Source organism: Portunus trituberculatus, chromosome 44 (assembly GCF_017591435.1).
Source record: "Portunus trituberculatus isolate SZX2019 chromosome 44, ASM1759143v1, whole genome shotgun sequence".
Lineage (NCBI taxonomy): Eukaryota > Metazoa > Arthropoda > Malacostraca > Decapoda > Portunidae > Portunus > Portunus trituberculatus.
Genome location: NC_059298.1, coordinates 15,209,082 through 15,234,120, shown reverse-complemented (window position 1 = coordinate 15,234,120; position 25,039 = coordinate 15,209,082). Strand labels below are relative to the sequence as shown.

Here is a 25,039-nt window from a genome sequence, read left to right as displayed (position 1 = left end):
CCGTGGGACCTCCCTGTGCGATGAGTCAGGTCAGGTCACCACAGCTGGACCCCATACCTCGTCTAGTGACCCAGGAATAAGCACGTGTCGAACCTATACTTTAACACTGAGAGGCCCCTTCATTGATTACACACCATAGTTCAGGTAGATATATACTGGAGTGACTTATATCACCAGTGCTTGGTATCATGAAGGTCTGAGTGCGACCGGCATCTGGAATCTGTGAACCCGAATCGATTGGGTCCGTCAGTCAAGGGCGAGAATCGATCTTCTTCAAAAGGTTGCCAAGTGTTTCTGGGGTGTCTGTTTCAGGGGTAGTTTATTCTAGTCTTGTTTGTTTTATATTCTCTTTCATGTAGATTTTCTGTGGATATGTGTCAATATTAAAGTAGTAAATATGAAAAATTAACGTTGTAATGGGTGTAGGTGGTAAATTTTGTGTGTCTGTACTGCGACACGAGGTGGTAGCAGCGGCCTTGCTCGCCTTCCTTCCTATCCAGGGTGGAGGTGGTGTTATTCGGCTTTCCACATCATATAATTTACTATACACCGTTCTCACTACCAGTGAATAGTATTTTCACCATGCAATTGACTACAATGGTCAAATGGCAACCCTAAGAATGAAATGGTCGGACCTTTAAATTTAGCGGGGAGAATGACGTCATCTCGAGCTTCCAAGATGGCGGCAGTGTTTGTTGACACTCCTCCAGAGACAAGAATGTAGAAGTTTTTGTTTATTTTGCGTTTAAAGTTGCCTAAATGTTAAGGTAAGTGAACGAGTAGGGCTGCAAATCCACCTTGAGCATCCTGGGAAACCCTCGAGACCACCTTGTTGGCGGGTGGCGGCGAGTTTTTTGACGGGTGTGGGGAGGAAAAAAAGTGGCTGGGTTGGGCAGGGCGGAGAGGGGCGGCAGATGGCACGGAATGGGCTGCCGTGACGGGCTGGGAGGTGGTGCAGCTCCCTCCCAGGCCACCGCGCCACGCCACGGTCGCCCACCTCATGACCGTCGTCGTAATGTTCCGGTAAAATGGTCATTTGGTTGCAGTAGCGTTAAGATGGCTGGTGAAAGCGGGGGAAGGAGGCCGGGGGTGTCGGGGGTGACACGGAGCAGATAGTAAATCACTCGTCATGGTCAACAGCTGTAGTGGTGGTGGCCGCCTTGACGACCACCGCCCTGGGTCACAATGGATGGCATGATGTAGAGCTTCAGTGTGTGGTGATGTTGGGCGTGCGAGGTGTGAGGTGCAGGGGGCCCGGGGTGGGTGTGTCAAATGGCTGGTGACATCTATTGATTGAAATGGGATTGAGGTGCTTTGGTGGTGATTTTTTTTTTTTTTTTTTTTTTCACATCAGCCAGTTATGTACGTTGGTGTGTGTTAGGGCAGCATGGGAATGGTGGGGGCACTTCATTAATTGTTGTCAGGCGATGCTGTTTTGTCAGTAAGGTGTTACTGTTGTGGTCATAGGCTGGCCAGATTGGTAGGAAAGACACTGCAGGAAAAGACTTATGTTTGGTGTTTGATATTTGTATCTTGTTTTTTCTATGCATATATCATGGAAGTAAGCTTTCCCCAAGCATTGTCCAATATTGGAAACAGAACACTTATACTTAGGTTCATGAAGACAGTCATAATTCAAGAGGGCATTTGCATATTATTCAGCCATAAACACGAGATCACACCATAAAGGTATTCAGTAGTAACTGCTAATTTCATGAATCTTGGGAATCTCACCAGTAACAGTAACATATAAACTCTTGTTGGTAATAAAGACTCCTGAAAAGATTGGCTTAGTGAAAATAAAGAAAATTAAATGTAAAATTACTACTAGGTACTGTTGACATTCTTAGTGTCAGCATATGATCCTATTGATGACTTACACACACACACACACACACACACACACACACACACACACACACACACACACACACAGGAAGAAAAACTCAAGTTAATCACTCCAGTCAAGCTGTAAAGTTATATTCCTTAATTATTTGCATAAATATTTCATTTCTACTTCACAAACAGGTGTAGAGTTTGAGGTATAAATCCAACTGATAACAGTTAACTCAGGTTTGAATTCAGGCTCACTTAGGTTAGCTGTACATTCTCATATTACCTAGTAAAGTTCTAAGTGCTCATGTTTGAGTTAGCACCCAGAAGTGTCATGTACGATAAATTTCTTAAATTATAAGATAGCTTGTTGGCATATTTTGTAGATACTTGTTCAAGAGATTTGAGTAAATTATCTATGTGCTCTTCCTTCTCTCTGTCTCATTTTACCTTTAAAAGTATTGCATAGTATAAAAATGGAGCCTTCAGTTGTTCCTCATGTTGTCAGGCAGCACCGGAGTGGCACAGCGCATGTTTGCTGTGAGCTGTGCTGCAACAAGACACTGAACCCCACCCCTCCCTTGGCCCATCATGTTCCATCGCTTCCACGACCGAGCTGGGCAAGACCCTGATATGGTAAGAAAGTGACAAAGATTTTGTGCTCATGTCTAAGAAGAAAATTGTAATTGCAGACACTAGCCAGAACTGTTACCATATGATCATCAGTGATAGTGAGAGCATTGTTCGCTCCTGTAGATGCCATCATCATTGGAGTTTACTACTTGCACTGTTTCTGGCTGTAGCTTTGTGCGAAAGATTACTTTGTCATTGTTGTTGGGTCCAGTTATTGTTTAGTGATTCAAAAGATTGCAGATAATCAACTGCCTCATTTGTCAGGGATTATTTTAAGTGGCAAAAAATGGAAAATCATGTGTAGTTGGAACTTAATTTTTATTTAGATATAAACAATGCTTGACTGATTTTTAAAGAGTAATGGTTTGGGTATTGAGAATATTTATTTGGGCCTACGGAACTTGGAATTTTAAGGCCCTTGTTAGTGTTCATGTGGTTTGGATAATGTAGAACTTGCTCAGCTGAACCCCCCTTTCTCTCTCTTTTTTCTCTCTCTCTCTCTCTCTCTCTCTCTCTCTCTCTCTCTCTCTCTCTCTCTCTCTCTCTCTCTCTCTCTCTCTCTCTCTCTCTCTGGGCCTGTCACTGTTTTTCCAAGAGTGGTAGTATTGCATTTTAAGTGCTGTTTTTTTCTACCAGCACTCTATAATGTTTTTTCAACAAGCCTGCTCTGCATGTCCAACTGCTAAACAAAATCAGTTTGAGAGAACGATTACATGTCATTTACAATCTGACATTTACATAATCTCTTGGTCCTCTGTAATGAAGATATAATATCTAAGCAACAATTGCCCTTTTATTCAAGGTGACCAGCTCCATAAAGCTTAGACATTTGTGGCTGCACCATTACTTATAAGTTATGTGGGTCATGTAGTACTTATGCATAACTGATGTGCATTTTCTGAATCTTTTCATCAAAATGTCTATCATTTTTATGTTTATTAAGCTTTGAATATAAGTAATTGATGTTTTTATTACATACTTTTTGTAAGATCAAATTAATATTTTCAATGTTTACAGCAGAAGCTTCACATGCCACAGGGGAGGAAAAATGCTTTATAGGGTTGTCTACTTGCATCATTCTAATGTTGGATCATACTCTGCCTTTTCATCTGTATTGTTCCATACTTTTCCATTGTTCTTGCATATGAAAGGGTTCTCATATTCTAATTGTGTTCCTTAAGTTCATCTTGACAATCTCCATTTCTTTTGGATGCTGGAGGCAGAGAAATTCTCCTATATTATGCACCTCACTTTCAAATGTCTCTATTTTCTCTAACATCTACCTTCAGCTGTCATCTTTTACATATGGAGTTTAAAGTACAGTCCAGATAACAATCTTCATCAGTATACAAGAATTCTAGTCTCTTTATATGTGTACATTTAGAATATATGATCATGTTATATTTCCACTTTATTCATATTTTGCAAATGCTGTATCTAATTTCACTATGTATATTGACTTACATGTGATTTATCTCAATTTTTCCTTTTATGGAACATTGATGAATGAAAAGGTTTTAGAGGATAAGTTTTTAGAAATTGTTACCATATTGTTGTGCTTTTCATTGACTGGACCTCCCACTGCTTACAGGTTTTTTTTTTATTTATATTTTTTGTAGGAAATTTGTGATATTTTCTGTATTACATTTCTAGGATAGTGTATCAGTAACAACTTCATTGTGCTCCACTTACGGAGGTGAACCATGTGCGGTGCTAAGTGATGTAGCATGGCAACGTGTAGCACTAGCTTGGCCTGGTAGAGGTGATGGCTTCGTGAAACAGACCCGGGCAGGGAACGACACTATCTGTTTTACTGCTGTCATAAACCTCAACTTTACCCTGTTATTATGAAAGGGTCTGATTTTTCTTTTCTTTTTTTTTTTTTTTTTTTTTTTTTTTTTTTTTTTTTTTTTTTTTTCTCAAAAAAAAAATTGTCTGCAATGTATGGAAGAGGAGAAAGACCTGAAGACATTATTTATGTCGGTCATCAAGTTCTGTAAAAGTCATATGAAGGTAAGCCACTTTCCCTTGTGACGGTCTGTTTCAAGAAGCAACTGGTTTAGTGTCCTTTTATCACAACAAGCCTCACGAGTCTTGCAGGGTAGTGTTAGAGCACCAATGAGGAGGCCTCACCCACTTACAGAGAAGCATCACTTGTACCAACTGCTTCTTGAAGCATAACCTCAATGTTTTACCATACCTGGTTGTTGGCTGCCTTGGGCTCCTATTTTGCAAATTTATTAATTTTTCTAATCATTCCTAACAGTCTTTCTTTTACTGTTCCTTTTCTAATTGGGAATGCTGTCTTGTTCTTTTGCATTGCTGTAGTATTTTTTTTTTTTTTTTCAGTGATTTTGTTTTTACTAAAAGCCAAAACCTTACATGTAGATGCTGTAAACTTTCGATACGAGTTGAATCTATATACTAATAGAAGAAATCAAATATATTAAATGTGTTTTTTGATAAAGGATAGGGAGATAAATGGATGTACATTTTCAGATCAGTGGTGGAAGCCGGAGCAGTACCCCAGCAGAACCAAGTGGAAGTCGGTCACTGTTTCCTGCTGTGTTGCGTCAAGACATGAGAGCCACTGGCCAGGCAAGTTCTGCACCGCATTATCCTGCCACTTCAAGTCCAGGCTCAGGTCTGGTAACACAAGGAGCATCTCTTATGGCACTGGGCCCCAATGTCATGTTCCCTGCTGGAAGATTAATGCCAGGTGCTGCCCATGACGCCCATAGATACATGACTGAAGCCTATCGTCTGGCTGTTGGAGAGTCTGAAGCTCAGCGAATGCCTTACACTGCAGGAGGAAGCAGTAGTCAGTCTCTGGCTGGTGAAACACATAAGTCTAACTCAGACATAAGTTCTGATATTGGAGACAGACCACAGGCTGCCCCACAGCGCCAGTCTCACAATGAAAGGCCTACATATATTACACCTGATCTTCCTTCCCACCTCAACCTTGACTCTCCTCGTCTGGAAGGACACTCATCAAGGGTCTTACCCTCTCCAGAGAGGCTGTCTCACAATTCCAACAGAATAACCACAACTAAAATTGAAAGTGATAGTATTCACTTTGGTAAATCCATGTTCACTGGTAGCATAGATGATAGCACTCCCCTGTCATCACAGACACCTAAAAGTAAGGGCAGCTCAGGTCCTGTTGCAGGATCATCTCATATGTTTCCTGTGTCATTTCCTTCACCATATCAACAGTATTCTGAAGAAGGTGCTGCTAACTTTAAGCGCCAGTATTATGACGAAGCTTTTACTCCAAGGAGGGAAGCTTTGTCTGATACCAGCAACACAGGAGGAGACTCACCGCAGGTCAACAGAGGACGCAGTGACAGTGGAGAGGTAGCAGGGGCAGGTTCTCACCTAAGTCGCTTTGAAAATGAATGTCCTAATCAGGATATTTTCTGCCGGGAAGACTCCTCAAGGGGTGGAAGCAGCCCTGAACTTGGTCTTCTTGCCCAGGCCACAGAACATTCTGACTTACTCATGAGGTCAAAGTTAGCCAAAGGAAGACAATGTAAGACATACAGGTGTCAGATGTGTGACCAGGAGTTCAAGAATGGGACACAGCTGAAAAATCACACATGGCGTCACACGGGAGAGAAGCCATATTCTTGTACCATCTGCCAGGCCACCTTCACCCAGCAGTCTAACCTTAAGACCCACATGCGCATCCACACAGGGGAGCGGCCATACACTTGTGAGGAATGCAGCGCCACCTTCACACAGATTTCCAATTTACGCACACATATGAAGATTCACACTGGTGAGAAGCCATATGAATGTGACATTTGTTTCACTAGATTCTCACAGCAGTCTAACTTAAAGAGCCACAAATTGATACACTCAGGAGAGAGACCCTTTAAATGTGAGATTTGTGGGGCAACTTTTGTCCAGTCCACACACCTACGAAATCATAAACGCATACACACTGACGAGAGACCCTATTCCTGCACTCAGTGTGGTGCAAAGTTCCGTCAACTTTCAAACCTGAAAACTCACGAAAAGATACACACAGGGGAAAGACCACATGTGTGTGAGGAATGTGGGTCAGCTTTTGCTCAGAAATCAAATTTGAAGTCTCACATGATCAAGCTTCACTCAAGTGATGGTATCTCAACAAAAAGGGGACGCAAAAAGAAACTGGAGGCCATCCGTCCCTATGTCTGTGAGGAGTGTGGAGCCAAGTTTACTATGATGTCCAACCTCAAGATCCACATGCGGCTTCACTCAGGTGAGAAACCTTTTCAGTGTTCCTCCTGTGATGCCAGCTTTGCACAGCGCTCAAACTTAAAGACCCATGAGCATATTCACAATGATGAGCGTCCCTTCAAGTGTTCAGAGTGCTCAGCAGCCTTCAGGCAAAAGACCAACTTGAAAACTCACAAGATGAAGAAGCATCCTGTGAAGAGTTTGAAGATTAAAATACTATGTGACTCCCAGTATGTGATGGAGGATGACATGGGCGATGACGACAGTGGAGTCTCCTCCCAACAAATGATAGGGGAACCTATAGTGCAGATTAGGGAAGGCCAGGGGGATCAGATGCCAGGACTGACTGGGGGCCCAATGGAGGGAGCAGAAATGATCAAGTTGGAGGGAGATCCCTATGGTAGACAGGGTAATGCCATGGCTTGCAGAGCCCCAAATCTGCTTCCCCAGCCATGCCCCTCTGAAGCCAATCCTTATGACAGTCCAAGCTTTTAGGATTTGAAAATGTCTTGGTATTTATCTTGGTCTATATTAAACAGTTAAGAAGAAGTCACAAAGTTTTTTTTTTTATATATATATATATATATATATATATATATATATATATATATATATATATATATATATATATATATATATATATATATATATACAGTAAATTTTAAACTGCTACATAAATTTGCTTGTATATTTTAATAGTATTTTTTTTATCAGTTGTAGCTCATATTGATTTTTGAGAAATGTACTTCATGTCGATGTGTGTGACTGTGACCAAAATTATTTATAATTTTTTAAGAAGACTTGCATTCAGTATTTAATCATGGAAGTGCTTGTACAAACATTTGTAGACATACTGTTCACACTCATTTCATTCTTATTGGTACTCTCTCTCTCTCTCTCTCTCTCTCTCTCTCTCTCTCTCTCTCTCTCTCTCTCTCTCTCTCTCTCTCTCTCTCTCTCTCTCTCTCTCTCTCTCTCTCTCTCTCTCTCTCATATTTTCTCAGATCTTCAACAAAATGACTGTGTTTGTCTGGTAGAGCAGTGGTGTTGATGTGAGTGTTCTAGAGCAGAATCCCATCCCCTCCCCTCACACCCAATTTTCCCAACCCTTTTACACACACTTCAGCTTCCTAACACTTGCTAGTTCCACCTTGAATTTTCTCAAGCTTATACACAGATTGACTTGTCTTTTAGACAGGGCTTACATGCTGTTTGTACTACTTACTGTATTTGCCAGCATATGAGATGTACCTCCCGATAAGGCACCTTTATTTTAGAAAGAAAAAAAATATTGGTATTTGTAAGAAAATTTATTGCTTGCTTTTACCATAGGTTCAAACAGTGGAAGTCATACTAGTTAAAATGTTAAGGGAATGCTGTAAGGTAACCAAATTTGATAATACTTTATTGTAGGATATTCCATTAATTCATTCTTCATTTCCTTATGAGTTACTTCTATATAAGAAACAATTTTTCTTACAACATTTAGCTTGGATTTAGGCTACATTCACACAAGCCCCTTTTTGTAGTCTGTGACTACACACAAAATTATGATTAAATGTGTAACACACACACACACACACACACACACACACACACACACACACACACACACACACACACACACACACACACACACACACACACTATATGGGTCCATTCGCATGGGCCACTTTTTTATGCAGCCAGTAAAAAGGTGGCTAGCTATAGAAATCATTACTTGAAATGGCAGTGTGTATACACAAGCCATTATCTTGGAAAAAACACCTAAAGAGTTGTTTGACTGCAATATTGATTGCAGAGGAGGAGAAAACACCAGCACTTTATGATTTGAGTATGAAAGAATACAGTGACAGAAATACTAAAAAATGTGTGAAATGCTCAATGCAATGGTCTGTTATAACTAACTATGGGATGTATCCAGTACTTTTTTTCATTTTGTGCTTCATGTTTACAATGAGAGCAGAAACAGCTGCCATTTCTATGAGATCCATACATCACTGGTCTTATTTGTGACCACCCCAAGTGGCTTTGTGCAGGATGCTGCTAATCACTATTTTTTATGGTGGCCAATGGCCATGAAAAGTGGCTCATGTGAATCTGGCCTTGATGTAAGTGTGCCTTTTTTTTTTCTTTCTTATATATATATATATATATATATATATATATATATATATATATATATATATATATATATATATATATATATAGTGTTAATGGAATATTTGCAGTAAGAATATCAAGGGAATACTGAAAGTTACCTATTCTCCAATAAGAGGAACAATGTCAAGTTTGCTTATGTAGATATGGTAGCTGTGCAGTTGTTTCTTACTTTTAATCTGCAGAATTACGTTTCCTTTTTTTTTTAAGAAGCAAAATTTCTTAGTATTGTGCAATAAGAAGGCAGGAAGTTTTTTTTGGCCTTCCCCATACTTCCATTGGTGACCTTTTTCTTCTCTCATAAATCTACTCAAAGGAAAAATTTCTCATTGATTATCATGCATTATTGTTCACTTGGTATTCCATAAGAAATAGAGTGAATACCATTAATAAAGACCTAGAGAGCAGATCACACAAGAACATACTCTGGTCTGGTCTGGGTTTTTTAACAGTCGCATAATGTTACAACACCTCTTTAGTTGATCAAGTTAACCTACCACAACAGTGGAGACTGCAGATGCAGGCCTGTATTGGCAGTTCTACATTTTATACCAAAACTTTCATTCATTAGAACCACTACATTGTGCCACCTTGCTCCTTTCAGTATTATGCATTATTGTGAATATCATTTGTAACATATTTTTGTATTGTGTGGACCACTGCTCAACACAGGCCACCCAGACCTGCCATAACCATTCACCATTCTCTCTCTCTCTCTCTCTCTCTCTCTCTCTCTCTCTCTCTCTCTCTCTCTCTCTCTCTCTCTCTCTCTCTCTCTCTCTCTCTCTCATATATCTTATACACTGGCAAATACAGAAATACAATACTTTCTGTTAAAGAACTAACAATATCATGTGAATTCAAGCTAGGTTTTTTTAATGCAGGATGTATTAATGAAAACATGATCATGAATGCAGAAAAGTATGAAGAGCATGTAAGAAACATGTAAAGGGAAAGTTTTTTTTTTCACAATTTTTTTTTTTAAGAAATTAAGTATAATTGCTACATAATCAGCTTTGAGGAGGCTCCCAAGTCACATACCAGCTTCACTAATGCCATTTTATAACCAACACATGCCATGCTGAAGTGTCCCAACTAGTTGGAGAGGTTCATTATTGTATACTTTTCAGAAAGTCTTGTTGTTGAGAATCTGGTGTGCATTTAGACATGTGAAACTACTCAATAAACTTTCACTATCCAGAAATTATTTCATAGCTGTGTTTCAAGTTCCCCATAGAAATATGTATTATCATTTTTATTATTATTATTATTAATCATCATCATCATCATCATCTATCATTATTATCATTATCTTCATCATTATTATTATTATTATTTTTACATTATTGCTAAATGTGAGCCTACATTTATAGGTAACAAATAAGTAGCATTTATTTATTTTTTTCCAATTGACCAGTATTTTTTCCTTTTTTAAACACAATACATAAATTAGTATCCTGATCAATGATAATTTTACTTTTTTTTATTTTGTTTATTGATTAATTGTGGAAGGTCTGGTTAATGTTTAATGGAATATGACAGTTACTGAAAGGTGGTCACTTCACAAAGAAAGGCTGTGTCATATGCACCACATAGCTATTTAAATCTTGCCTTTCTGATTGTTATTATTGTTGTTATTGTTATTATTATTATTATTATTATTATTATTATTATTATTATTGTTATTGTTACTAGCTATCATTATCATCATCATCATCATCATCATCATCATCATTATTATTATTATTATCATTATTACAGTATTGTGTTTTTTTATGGTTCTAGTTGTGGGAAGCCTGCTTACCATTGTCTATCTTTTCATGGCCCAAACAGTAATTAAGATTCCTGAGTATGGGGCTAGATGGCTTTGTTGCACTAAACAGTTCATTTGCATGTTAAAGTATTTCTGGATTGGAGATATTGGAATGCTGTGGGGCTTTGGGTATGTTAGTATACTCCCATAACATTATGATGCTAGGATAAACTTAGGCGTCATAGAAATAACAAATTTGTCAGCTGTAGTAGGTGACATTCAGTATTCTTCACTGTGTTAAAAAAAGGTGTTACCTTTATGCAACTGTATATACAACTGTTTTAATACATTAGCGGTGATGATGCTCTGATATTTTAGCAGTTGGCCCCAACACACACGTGAAGTAATGTCTGTGACCATCACAAATTTGTAAAATTTATGAATACTCATGCTAAAATAAAAAATAAAAAAAAAAGGAAAAAAAAGGAATTAGAGGAAGTGATGTGGATCAGTTACCATTATTTGCTTTAGTGTAACTTTGACATGACATGATAAGTTTGTTTGAGTGGAAACTCTCCTGATGCCATCGTCTCCCCATTGTCTCCACCACACATCACATAACTGAGTAATTTTAATGCCCTTCACTATTCTCGACACTTAATAGGTAGCTATCCATAGAAGTATGGTGCAGTGAACATGCTAGTTCTATTAGCACATGTATGTCCTGGAGAACTGAAGGAATATAACCAATGCAATACAACTAGACTGTAGAGTAAATGAGGCACAGTCTCATTTATGTCTTACTTCATTTGAACTTTGACTTACCCAGACATTTATATGAGCTGATTGGAATCCTTTCCTTGACTGACTTAGCCCAATGTAATTAATGAAAATATAAATATACCTGGCTGAGTTTAACTTAAAGTAATAATGCAGAAACAGGTTAGGCAACAAATTCAAAAGAGTTGTGATATTGACAAGGATGAAAGAATTAAGATTCCAACACTCCCAAATGCTAGTATGATGGAGTATCTGTGTGGTGTGATGTGTGACGAATATCAGAAAGATGGCAAGAGGTGTGTATGATTTTTTTCCTAGTACAGTATTTTCTCTTGGAGACTTTATTCCTGCTTTTTATGTGTGACAAATATAAGACTTCCTTCTCCCTCATCCTCCCCCCCCCCTCTCTCTCTCTCTCTCTCTCTCTCTCTCTCTCTCTCTCTCTCTCTCTCTCTCTCTCTCTCTCTCTCTCTCTCTCTCTCTCTCTCTCTCTCTCTCTCTCTCTCTCTCTCTCTCTCCATGTGGACTTTTGCTGTACTACAATGATATTTTCTGTAATCCACCTCAATTATCCAAAACCATGACAGTGAATTTATGATTTTCATTTACCAGTGAACAAAGAATCTGACTTTGTATTCCAAAGTAGGTATAGTAATTGGTATATCATCTTATTGCAGGATATTGGTTATCTTCTAAAGGTGATAAATGTTTCTGATTATGTTTCCTAAAGATAGAAGGTAACGAGAAATGTGAATCAAAGTAAGTTAATGATTGATGAAAGCAGTAAAAATTATGTCAATTTCTTATTGCCCGCAAAAGATTTCTATGTCCCAAAGAGTGTTGATTATACTTAGAGAAGGAAAAAGTGAGGAGTTACATGTTATTAGTGTCTTGGATTAAACACAGGCATGGAAAAAAAAAAAAGTGGTTGGATTTCTAGGAAGGAGGAAAGTGCCTGTGCTCCATAAGAAATAAGTGAAAGAAAATAAGAAATACCTGTGGTATGTAAAGGATGATGGATGAAGTAATGAAAGAATGTATGACATATTTGGTGTATTGTGCAAAGATTAAGGAATTAAATGTTGAGTGGTTAAGAGAATCAGTGCAGCACCTTGAGGTGATCTGGTCTCAGAGAAAGACTAGTAGTAAGTGAGATAAAGGAGGGATTACATCAGTGTGATGGGTGTGTTGGGTGCAGAAAGAAGGCCTATTTTGAAATGCAAACACAAGACTCTAATATATGAAAGGAGATGTAAAAGAATGAGAGGAATAAAGCAAGTAGGTGAATTCTTAGGAGCATACAACAGATATGGATGAATGTCTTTAGATCTATTTTTCATTTTTTGTATTATAGCCATGTTTGCCAAAGCTGGGTGCAAAAATGACAAATTTTACCATGATAAGTGATAGGTTGATGACAGTAACCATATCAATAATAAGTGATAATCAGTAAATGGCAGTGAATTTATCGCCAAATAACCAATTACAGATAAATCAATTAATCCAAAATTCCAATACTAACAATAACAATATTGATATTTTAGATAAAATCTTTATTTTTATTTTTATCTTAGAAAACCAAAAAAATCCTAGGAAACTTCAAAATCAGCATGTGTGCTGTCTCTTCACTAATGAGAATTTACTGTTTTAACAAAAGTAACTAGATTTAGTTTTTAAAATTTGAAATTTTAATCTGCTCATGTTCCAAAAACAAAAATTGTTAATTAATGCTAATTTGAAAACAAGAGTATCTGCAATACCAATAAATCAATAAAGAGGAAAGAACAATTATTGGATAACCAATAGCCCGCTATCATTATCGTGATAATTTATTACAGTAATGCCAACTTATGGTGTTTACCATGATAAACTTAAGTAGAAATTATGGAAAAAAAAGTGACTATATACATCCTTATTTCATGAATTCATGCTTTACGTACATTAGTTAGCCTTAATACTAAAGTGTATTTCAGGTTGATGCACCATAAGTAAAGTTACATAGGTATGAAGTGTATTACTTTTGACCAGTACTGTCACCTGTTACAGATTATATCCTAGATTAGAGGCGGCAGTTTCCGCTACCCTAAGCAGACAATATCAGCTACAAAATCTCCAGATAGGAATACAACCACGAAAGTTTCACCAGTAGTGTAAAATTGTATCTGCTATGATGGTGGATATCGCACTACCCTCTATCGCTGCAGTTTCTCTGCTTGGAGTACTGTAAGTGAAGGAAGGTTACAACGGCTAAGTGCGCCTACGGGTAGGTTATCGCGCTAGGTGCCTTAAGTCCTTTATTTAAATCTGCAAGCTATCATAGTCATTGTCATTAAGTAGTTAGTTTAATTCCTCTTGCCTGCCCCCCCTAAAAAAAATTAATAAACTAGCTTTCTATTTTTTTCACTGGGGAAAGGGGTGTGTCAGGTCATTAGGCAGGCACGCACGTGCAAATCGGGGTCACCACAACAGAAGTACACACTGACGCTTCCCTGTCTTACTGTGTGATGTACAGCCAAAAAAAAGTTTCTGCATCCAATGATGTTCAATAAATAAGTGGAGCTTAGGGCAATAACAGAAATAAAATGCTGTCTCATCTTATGTTTCTTCTAACCACTCACTATGTTAGACTGGGTATCTTGAGAGGACACAACAGTAAATATTATGTAAATTACCAGTCCCATTTTCACTTTTGTAACCAGCATCTTTACTGTATTCAATTTACTTATGACATAATCACCTGCTGAGAGCTTCGTGTCTTGTCACTTTTTTTTTTTTTTTTTTTTTTTTTTTTGTGTGTGTGTGTGTGTGTGTGTGTATGAAATCATGTATTAGATTGAATAGAAAACTGTTATTCTGTTTTCCTTATAGTAATGAGAGATGGCAATGTCGCATGAATTATCAGCCTCACCTTGTGAGCCAGTGCAATTTAGTTTTACTGTAGCCTAGTAATCCCCTACCCTGGTTGGTGCACTACCCTACAAGGGTCTTTTATGGAAGATTTATGCACTACCTACACAATTCCTTATTTGTTGAGACTAGACATGTTTATCCTCAACTATTTGACAGCCAGGCATAATAATGATGAATTCATTGACAAGTTATGTTAGTTTTGTATGAAAATAGGTGGCGCAGTGACTAACATTGACATTCATGATTACTATTAAAACCATTAGCAGACCACAACGTACCTCACTTATGGTGAAAAATACACTGCCTAGTTCTCTTTGAACTTTGCCTCATCATTTCCACTCTCTGTTTATGTATTATGGGACTTAACACAGGATATTCATAAGTTACATATGTAAATGTGAAATATCATGTCCTATATGTAACCCATACAGCTGTAACTGTATCCCAACACTTCCTAGACTCACAGTTACTACTGTATTTGGACACTTAGGGATTAACCTCATGCTATAACACTTACTTGAGTATCTGAAAAATTGCAGGTGTTGTCTACATTGCAAGATGAGGAATTACAGATACTGGTGTGATATTATCTATGCAGTTTTGGAATGATATGTTTTTTCTCATCTATTGATATTTGTCTTCACATTTACAGTTACCTGGTACATTTTGTATGTTTAATGTGAGTAAAAACAAATTATTCAATGTGATCAATTTCAGGTGTATGTGAATGATCAGTAGTCAATATTATGTATTGTGAATGAGAATCTATTGATTCATCTTCTCTTAGTCCCCTCAGTCTTGTTTCCTCTTGTCATTACATTTATGCCTCATCCACAGATGCAGAGTGGCAGCCGCAGCAACACTCCAGCCAGTGCACTGGATGGGAGAGCCATGTTCCCTCACTCATCATCCGTCCCAGGCCAGCAGATCCCTGTCTCATACCCAAGCATATCCAGCCCCAACCCCAATCTCATATCACAGAGTGCCCAACTCATGGCCCTGGGACACAACATGATGTTTCCGGGGTCTAAGTTCATGCCTCCAACCCCTCCTGAGGCCCACAGGTACCTTCCAGAGTCATACAGGTTAGCTGCTGAATCTCTTGACCAAACCAGGTATGGACTGGAGACTCAAAGAATGCCAGCAGATCCCTACAGACAGACTGGTGAGTCCCAACGCCTTCCTGCTGACTTGCAGCGTATCAGATCAGAGCTTCAGAGAACAGAGGAGCAAGCTTTGGACCCTTACCATCGTCCTGCCAGTGACTCCTATAGGAACCCAATGGATGTACAAAGAGCTCAGGAGCTGGCTTCCAGTGCACAGCGTTTGGTGTCTGACCTCCAGCGCCTACAGTCAGACCCTGAGCGGCTGGTGGCTGAGGCCCTTCGTCCCCAGGTTTCAGAGTCTGTGCGGAGCTCTGAGGTGGCTTACCGCTCCATCATGGCTGACTCTCTCAGACAACCTTCAGAGGCTTCCCAGCGCAGCATGCATGAGTCTGTACGCAGCCATGCAGATGCACAACGCATGGTTCAAGAAAGCCTTAGAGATTATTTCAATCCATCTCAGAGAATTATGCAAGAAACCTTAAGATCTCCAACAGAGCAAAGACTGATGCCAGAAAATTTACGTTACTCGGGAGAAAATTTAAGATCAGATTCACTACGATATGGAACAGATTTAAGCAGCCAACGCATGATGCCAGAAAATTTACATATTGGAGTTGAAACCTCACAGCACCTTCAGCCTCGAGCTGACACCCCTCATTTCCAAGTCGGTACAGAAAGTGCACAGCATGGTCGTGTGAAAGCAGAGACACCCCAACACATGCCAGGCAGGGCAGAGACTCCACAGCACTTAAGAATGGGAGCTGAAACCCCTCAGCACTTACAGGGCAGAGCAGGGACTCCACAACACCTGAGGATAGGAGCTGAAACAGCACAGCACTTGCAAGGAAGATCAGAGACTCCACAACACTTAAGGATGGGAACTGAAACTCCTCAGCACTTGCAGGGCAGGGCAGAAACCCCACAGCACTTAAGGATGGGAGGCGAAACACCCCAGCACTTGCAAGGCAGAGCAGAGACCCCACAGCACTTAAGGATGGGAGCTGAAACACCCCAGCACTTGCAGGGCAGGGCAGAGACCCCACAGCACTTAAGGATGGGAGCTGAAACACCCCAGCACTTGCAGGGCAGGGCAGAAACCCCACAGCATTTGAGGATTGGAGCTCAAACTCCCCAACACTTGCAGGGCAGGGCAGAGACCCCACAGCACTTAAGGATGGGAGCTGAAACTCCCCAGCACTTGCAGGGCAGGGCAGAGACCCCACAACACTTAAGGATGGGAGCTGAAACTCCCCAGCACTTGCAGGGCAGGGCAGAGACCCCACAGCACTTAAGGATGGGAGCTGAAACTCCCCAGCACTTGCAAGGCAGGGCAGAGACCCCACAGCATCTGAGGATTGGAGCTGAAACTCCCCAGCACTTGCAGGGCAGGGCAGAGACCCCACAGCATATGCAGATGGGATCAGACACTCCTCACCACCTCAGAATGAGTGAGGAAGCACACCATCTCAGAATTAGGTCTGAAACACCACAACACATGCATATCGAACCTGAGGCTTCCCATCACCTAAGAATAAGTAATGAAGCTCATCAGCACATAAGAATGAGTGCAGAAGTACCTCAGCATCTTAGACTTGTAGCAGAAACACCTCAGCACATAAGAATGGGCTCAGAAGCACCTCAGCATCTGAGAGTTGGGACAGAAACTCCACAACATGTCAGAGTTGGAGCTGAAACACCTCAACATCTCAGAATGGGAGCTGAGACTCCTCAGCATCTACAAATGAGTGTGGAAACACCTCAACACCTCAGAGATGATAGTGAAACACATCAACACCTCAGAGTTGGAGGAGAAACACCTTTACACCTAAGAGCTGAACTGGAATCTCAGCACCTACACCTCAGGCATGGAGAAAATTCTCAGCACCATCGCCTCAACTCGGAGGGCAGCCAGCACCACCTTGGGATGGAGGGTAGCCAGCACATGCGCATGGGACCCGACACACCGCATCACCTCCGCCTGTCTGCAGACACACCCCAGGGCCACCCATTGATGCCAGAGAATCTCAGGGTGACAAGTGAAGCTTCACACATGGTTCCTGAGAACTTATGTGTAACAGAAGCTTCTCATCCCATGCCTCAAAATCTCCGTATTACCCATAACAGCGGTGGCAATAGCAACAACAGTGGCAGCAGCAGTAGTGGTAGTAACAACACAAGGATAAACACTTTGCAACTTTCAGACTCCTCCATGCGTTCCCACTATGACTCCTTGAGTCACCGCATGATGCCTGAGTCATCTCACCCATTAAGGGAGCCCATGAGGGTAGAATCTCCTCGTTATGGTGACTCGCTGTACAGAGCTGACCTGGCTCACAACAGTGTGGGTCCACCCACTCCTTCAGCCTCTTCTATGTTCTCTGTGCCTGATGGCAGTAACAACCCAACACCACAGCACCAATTGTATTCCAGCTCCTTAAGTGCTGTGTTCAACCAGTACATAAGTGAAAATCAAGACAGGGATCATAGGGAATCACAGGGAATGGAGGCCCTTGATATGAAGCCATATGATGTCAAGACCTTCAGTCAGGACTACTCGTCTTCCATGACAGGCCATGAGTCATATATGCAAGTTGCACCTAAGCCTCCTAAACCCAAGAAGCCAAAGGATCCCAAACCACCCCGCACACCAGTCATTCACAAATGTAACGACTGTGAGAAAGTATTCAAGAACAGCACACAGCTCAAGAATCACATGTGGCGTCACACAGGGGAGAAGCCCTTTTCCTGTGAGGTGTGTGGATCAAAGTTTACTCAGCAGGGAAACCTAAGAGCTCACAAAAGGATTCACACTGGAGAACGACCTTATCAGTGTCCACAGTGCAAGGCTTGCTTCACACAGCTCTCCACACTCAAGACCCATCAAAAAATTCATTCTGATGAGCGACCTTACAAGTGTGACCAATGTGATGCTGCATTCAGGCAGATAGCCAACTTGAAGACCCATGCTGTCACCCACACAGGGGAGCGACCTCACAAGTGTGATCAGTGCGACAAGGCGTTCACACAAAAATCAAACCTCAAAGCTCACAAAAATCGAGTGCATTCACTGGATGGGGGAACCACTATCAGAAGAGGGAGAAAAAAAAACCCCACCGCCATTAAGCCATACAACTGCATGGAGTGTGGTGCCAAATTTACAATGATGAGCAATCTCCGAATCCACATGAAGCTTCACCTGGGGGAGCGTCCCTTTGAATGTGAATACTGCGGTGCTGGCTTTGCCCAGAGGTCTAACCTTAAGACCCACGTACAGAGGATGCACACAAAGCTTCCAGGGCACGGGCGGCGCAGGATCAAATGTGATGAGTGTCCAGCTATGTTTAGACTCAGACGCTGCTTAAAAACTCACAAAAAGAAAAGACACCCAATCAAGAGCCTCAAAATCAAGATCCTACGAGAATCAAAACTTTATATGAAACCTGATGGAGCAGAAGGAAAGAGAGGAGGGCTGGGGCATGATGATGAAGGAGAGAATGATATTGAGGAAGGGGAGGATGGAACAGTTGGGCCAAGTTTAGAACCTATTGTCCAGCTGTGTGAACCAAAGGAAGAGCCGTACTCACCAAGCTACCACAGTGCTGAGTCCCCTTACAGCACAAGTGAGTGGTCAAGAGAGGAGGAGGAGGAAGCCAGAGAGGTGCAAAGGGGCAGAAGAGAATCAAAAGATCTTCCACAAGAGTCTTCAGAAGCAGGTTTAAGTAAATGAGAAGTACTATATGCTGGAAGCTAACTTGAGTGTCTCATGCAAAAGCTTGCTGAAAAAGAAAATACAAGAAGAAATCATTTAGAGGCACCCAAGTCAGTATTCTTTTGGTTTCCTCCACTTGTTCTTTATCCCCAAACAAAGTTTTTCATATTTTTGAAGTTTTGATAGAGCGTGTATAACTATTGCCAGATTTTAATGCCTGATGGCTTTTGTGGGTGTGAGGTCAAAGGTTTGTCATGCATTCATCAAGCTCCCAACTGAATGCCTCCAGTCTCCTTTTTGCCCTGCTTTCCCTCTGTGTGGACTGCACTGGTGGAAGTTGCCTTGCTTAACTATGAATATTGTACTTACACATTGTCATGGGAAGAAGCATATCAACAGTAAGGTCAGCATTAACACTTCTGCAGATCCACATCAGAGGGATGTTCACTCAGAAAATTACTCAGACTTTCCAAAGTTATATTTATATAATACTGTTATGTGCAGTTCCTTATGGGTGCAAATGATCAATCAAAATCATCATGAGTCTGCATAAACTGACTGCTTATATTCAAAAGTAGATTTATAAATTTCAGTGTAACCCATCTGGGAATTTGTTAATTTGGAGAAATAGGGGCATTGGCTTTCAAGGATAGCAGTTATTAAGAATTTGCCAGTGTTCTTGCCAACTGTCTTCACACAAATTACAAGCCTTACTTGGAAACTACCTTTTTCTGAAAGTTTTCTAGTTTTCTACAGGAAACTTTTGACATTTTAACCAAACAACCAAGAGAAGCTCATGAATAGTTTGTTGTGAATGAAGACAGAATTCAGCGTTAGTGAACAGGAATGCTTTCTTGGCTCCTGAAAACAGCTTTAATAGTCCCTGCAGGCATGACCACAGACATACTTGAGGTGCCACACAGATCAGTGATGTAGGCAACTATTGTCATCCAGAGTGTAATCAGCAAGTGGGTTTCCTGGCACATGTGTGTTACTGTGGTGTGTCTGCACTGGGAATTTGATCTGATGGCTTTAGATTGAAGGATAAGAGTTGACATGTTGGATTGTGGTAACATTGCTCATTGCATCCAATCCTGATTTGATAAAACACATTACTAGCTTCTTTACCCAAGTTCATACTCTACATATCTAGTAGTAATAGGAGGAGATGTATGGAAGTGGTACCACAATCAACATTTGGGTTAGTGACAAGGTCAGTACAACCTACAGGGGAGGCTCAGCTACCCACTCCAGCTCAGGGAAAGTTGATCCTCATCAACACTCCGTCTACAAGCTGAAAACACAGTAGTAACACATAATCAACATAGAGAAGTAGAGACAGTGAAAGCACTGATGTATACAATATAAACAGAAAATTCTTCAACTTTAATTACTTTCATAATTTTTTTAAACCAGGGCTTATATTACTCTGACATTATTTAGTGTGTAATATATTAACTGATCAATTGTTCAGCTCCAATTTAAGTGAATAACCCAAATTTTTAAGAACCTTTACTTAGGTATTAATTTCCATGTCAATCAAAGGTAGTGTGTAGGACCCTAAAAGAATATTTTCATTTAGCACTGCAATTGTGGGAATTGTGGTAGTTTTGTAGTTTCAAACTGTACTGTTTTGGACTTCTTCCTAGTACCTCAAGACACAATAAACATATCCAAGGGTCGGAGAATGCGGGGCCACCTCTCAGTGTGGCGCTAGCCAGTAGCGTTCATCTTAGCTGGCTGAGGTGTGTCATGCGAGGCAACTCCCTGTGACTGACCATAAGAGTAGAATGCAGTTTGTTGGTTTCACCTTCTAAGTGTCTTTCCTGTCTTAAACTAAGCATTTTTTATTCATAATACTGTAAGGTTTTGACTTCAACTGTGCAAAACTTTTAGAAACCCAACCCCTTTTAGTACCTGTAAGACTTTTTAAAATCTAAAATGAAGCTGCATATGCAATGCCTCTTTATTACTTTATATAATTAATAGGATTGATAGTGTGTAGGACTGATAGTATTCATATATATATTGTTCGATTCCCTATAATGGTGACCTCAGTGTAGAGGTGTTCTTGTTTGAGGAATCTTGCATGCTTGAGTTGAATATGATGGATTCCAGCATCCCAAGATCCCTGGAGCATGTCAGCTGTGTGTGTGTGTGTGTGTGTGTGTGTGTGTGTGTGTGTGTGTGTGTGTGTGTGTGTGTGTGTGTGTGTGTGTGTGTGTGTGTGCATTTGTACTTGTGTACGTATACGTTTATATGTTTGCACGTGGGAGTGTGTGGTATTACTCGCCAGTGTGTAGTTTGCCCCAAGAGACATGTTGACTGGGGTTTGCTTTGCCATACATGACAGTTTTGTTTCCATTACCCAAGTCACTGTCCTGGATTGTGTTTCAGAGATGCGTCAAGCAGCAAGGCAGAGCATCGGGTCTCCTGGTGGCCAGTTGTTGAGATCTTTTTTTCTTTTTTTCCAACTTTAGTGCTTGTAGTTATGACACTTAGACACATACCAATCAGTGCCATGGTAAAGGAAGCTTAAGCCTTGCTGCATTAGAGTGTCTCTGAGACATGAACCTTGATGATCTGAAACCAAGGAAAAATGAGATCTGTCTAGTATTATCGTGATTTCTTCAAGAGGCTATTGCTGCTCAGTATCCTCTAAAGACTTCATTGAAGTATATTATAGCTTATTGCTTATCAATCATCCTTTATAGAGGACCGAAATAAGCAGTCTGGATTTACGTATACGGTGCACCAAGTCAGTTGCCATAGTGACTGCTCCATCCATAACCCAGGGACAAGAACTAAACCTCTCTCTGCTAAAATAAGTGTGCATCATGAGTCACGTTCAAGAATGTCAGAATGTCTAAAGCTGAGGTTGATGTGATTATATATCCACTGTGTTTGTGAAGGGTTATGGAGGAGCAGGGTGGTCAGTGTGGGAAGGTGATGGGATGCAGAGGTTGTCAGCAGTGTACTCGAGTTGAAGGGATTTGGGGTGTTGTTTGTGTGTGAATTTTTTTTTTTTTTTTTTTTTTTTTTTTTTCTTCCATATATAAATCCAAGGTTTCTTCCATTCATGAATGTGTGGTCAAGAATCAAGCTGACATGCACATGTTCATGAACTGAAATTAAACATAACATGCCTACACATTATGCAGACATGTCCATACATGTATACATTTATATGCAAATTCTCACCCACTCCTGCAGTCTGTTATTGTAAGAGATTTTACTGTACGGGTCTTTGCTTAGTTAGCCACCACAGGAGCAACAACCCTTGAACTTTGCAATGCTGAGCTGTCCTTTGATCTTATGTACCCATTGTGAGTCATCAACTCGTAGAATACCTTAGGGGAGTGTGTTCCCCCTGTGTGAGATGTACCTTGTGCCAAATGTGATGTGTAGGCACAAACCCCAATGTATATTATTTCAGACTTACCATTATTGCTCTGTTGTTCAGGCCTCACACATGGTTCAGGAGAAAATTGTAAACACAACAGTACTGTCTCCAGGGATGCAGAGATGGCAAGCCTTCTTGGCAGCAGTTGCTGGTCCTGATGGGATGAGGTAGTGATGCACTTCTTTAGGTTTCTGAACTTTTTTTTTTCATTTATTTATTTTTTTTTTCTTATACTCACCTGACTTCTTTTATTATTCTCCTTCTTACCCCTCTCTAGAAATGCTCTCAGTATTGATGGCAAGTATCAGTAGTAATCTGAGTTTGACCCATCGCTTGCTGCAGTAAGTGCTTGGGCATTGTGATATTAGTTGTTAATCAGGTTGGTGGATATTTTTGCTGAGTCAGGGCTGAGCCAAACTGCTGCTAGAAGAGTGTGCCAATGCCCCTGTGGTGACTTCTTCCCTGAGTGTCAAATTCACAGGTTGGTGGCAAGACAAGAGTATGTTGCCCACATGAGCCAGTAAGGTTGAGATGAGTAGGTTGTGGCATATCATCCCTCAGCCTTATAGTGACACCAACTACACAAACCACCTGCCCTTCAGTGAACTTCAGCTTTTGAATATCTTCATTGTGCAAGATAGTAAATGTAGAGGTGACATATATTATTTCATACTTTCTTAACAAGAAAACACTTAAAAAAAGCCTCTAGAACCAAATATCTTGAACATTGAGGATATGTGAAAGGTTTTGTACATTTGGGCTTTCATAAATACTTTAGGCATACTGCAGTTCTAGAAGAAAAATTATTCATGTTCAGCCTCATATCCAGAGTAAAGGAAAGTGTCCTTTGCTGGTAGAAGTTATAACAGCAAGTGCTCTTTGTGGGTGGTGGTGTGGGTTGGTGCAGCTGCCTTGGAGGGACTCTGGGCTCCTTTTGTCTTGCCAACCAGTCACTTTTCAGCCTAGTTTCTTCTTTCATAACCTTCTTACGCTTGTGATACATTCATTTAGCTGTGGTAGCAAGGACACCCTGATCCTCCCAGCACCATACACCTGCCGAGGCCATGGTGGTGCCGTAGCCTCAGTCTATGTGTGGCATGGAGTCCAGCAGTGTCTGGTGCTGCGTTGGGGCGGCCATCTGGCGCCACCCGCTGCCCAGCCTATTATCTTTCCATGGTCAGTGTTTTCATGAAGTCAATCAGAGTTTATAGTGTTATTTCTATGGAGATTATTATTATATATATTATATTTGCTTTGCATGTAGCTCTTTATTTTCTGTATAAAAGTTTAACACTTGATATAGGAATATATTATCTATGCAGGTTTTATTGCTTACCAAAGTTAATTGGCAATACTAATACTTTATCACATGTACAAATTATTTTGTTCACTTTGACATGTATCTGTGTTTATATTTTGAGGGCGTTGCTGGTAACCCAAGCTTGTGTGTGTCTGGGGCAGGTCATTGTGTCCTGCTGGACAGTCATCATATCCATGACATTTTGTTCTCACCTCATCACCATCTGTTAGGGTTTGATGAGGAGTTGTCCTTTCACCAGATAGAAAAGAAGAGCAGTAGCAAGAATTTTGAATGATTTTAGTGCAGTATTACTACATATATATATATATATATATATATATATATATATATATATATATATATATATATATATATATATATATATATATTCTATTTATTTATTTTGTTTTATTTATTTATTATTTTTTTTCTATTGGTTTGAAAAATATTGGAATATTATCTTGTTGCAGTACCAAAGAGGAAGGAAACTTTGAGGTGTGGTGCCATTGTGGTGGAGAGGAGAAGCATGCCAGTAATGTAAGGTTTACTGAGGTTGTGATAGCTTGGGCATGAGGCCTCACCTCTTCCACCACTGATGGCCACCCTTGTTTCACATTGTATTATGTACTATTGTTTTGTTTTAAAAGTTTTAGAGAGGGAAATTGATGAACTATAATTACCTTTTTTTTATTTATTTTTTAACTGAATCAAGAATCTTAAAATAGAATAAATCTTGTTAAATTACAATTGAGTGAAAGTGTAGGAGGGAAAGTGATGGTGGGCAGGTAACCAGCAAAATCCCCGGACACAAGATGCCATAAGTCTAACACTGTAACCTCTTGCTTTCTATCTGCTGGGCATTACAAAGTTTATTGTCATCAATATAAAGTTATGAAATTATATTCTCAGAGGTGTGTCAGATTTCTGTTGCCTTTCCTATATTGATATTTTTAGCTTTAGTTCCCCATAGCTCTAACTCCCATATACTCATTATATTTACTATCCATAACATTATTATAATGGAAATTCTATTTTATTTTATAATTTGACGCAAGCAGGTAAAAGGAGATGATACTGATATGCTTTCTATATATGCATGAAATATATAATTTATCGGTAATGACAATGCTATCGCTGAAAAAAATATGTAACTGTACTACTCGGTAACTCTTTTTGTAATACAACTAATGTACTTTGTCTATCAATAAAACATTTAATAACA

General features: G+C 40.0%; 1 protein-coding gene across 3 annotated transcripts; it reads left to right on the top strand.

Annotated features, from left to right (window-relative positions):
* Positions 1 to 610: 610 nt before the first annotated feature.
* On the top strand, positions 611 to 25,039 carry LOC123519044. 3 transcript variants are annotated; one of them, XM_045280186.1, is made up of 3 exons: positions 611 to 767; positions 2,342 to 2,469; positions 15,137 to 25,039. In XM_045280186.1, the coding sequence occupies exons 2-3, from the start codon at positions 2,425 to 2,427 to the stop codon at positions 19,130 to 19,132; spliced, it is 4,041 nt and encodes a 1,346-aa protein (XP_045136121.1). In that variant the 5' UTR covers positions 611 to 767; positions 2,342 to 2,424; the 3' UTR covers positions 19,133 to 25,039. The 3 variants fall into 3 exon arrangements, with proteins under 3 accessions (XP_045136121.1, XP_045136122.1, XP_045136123.1); XM_045280187.1 differs by lacking the exon at positions 611 to 767 and adding an exon at positions 872 to 1,023; XM_045280188.1 differs by lacking the exon at positions 611 to 767 and adding an exon at positions 1,071 to 1,236.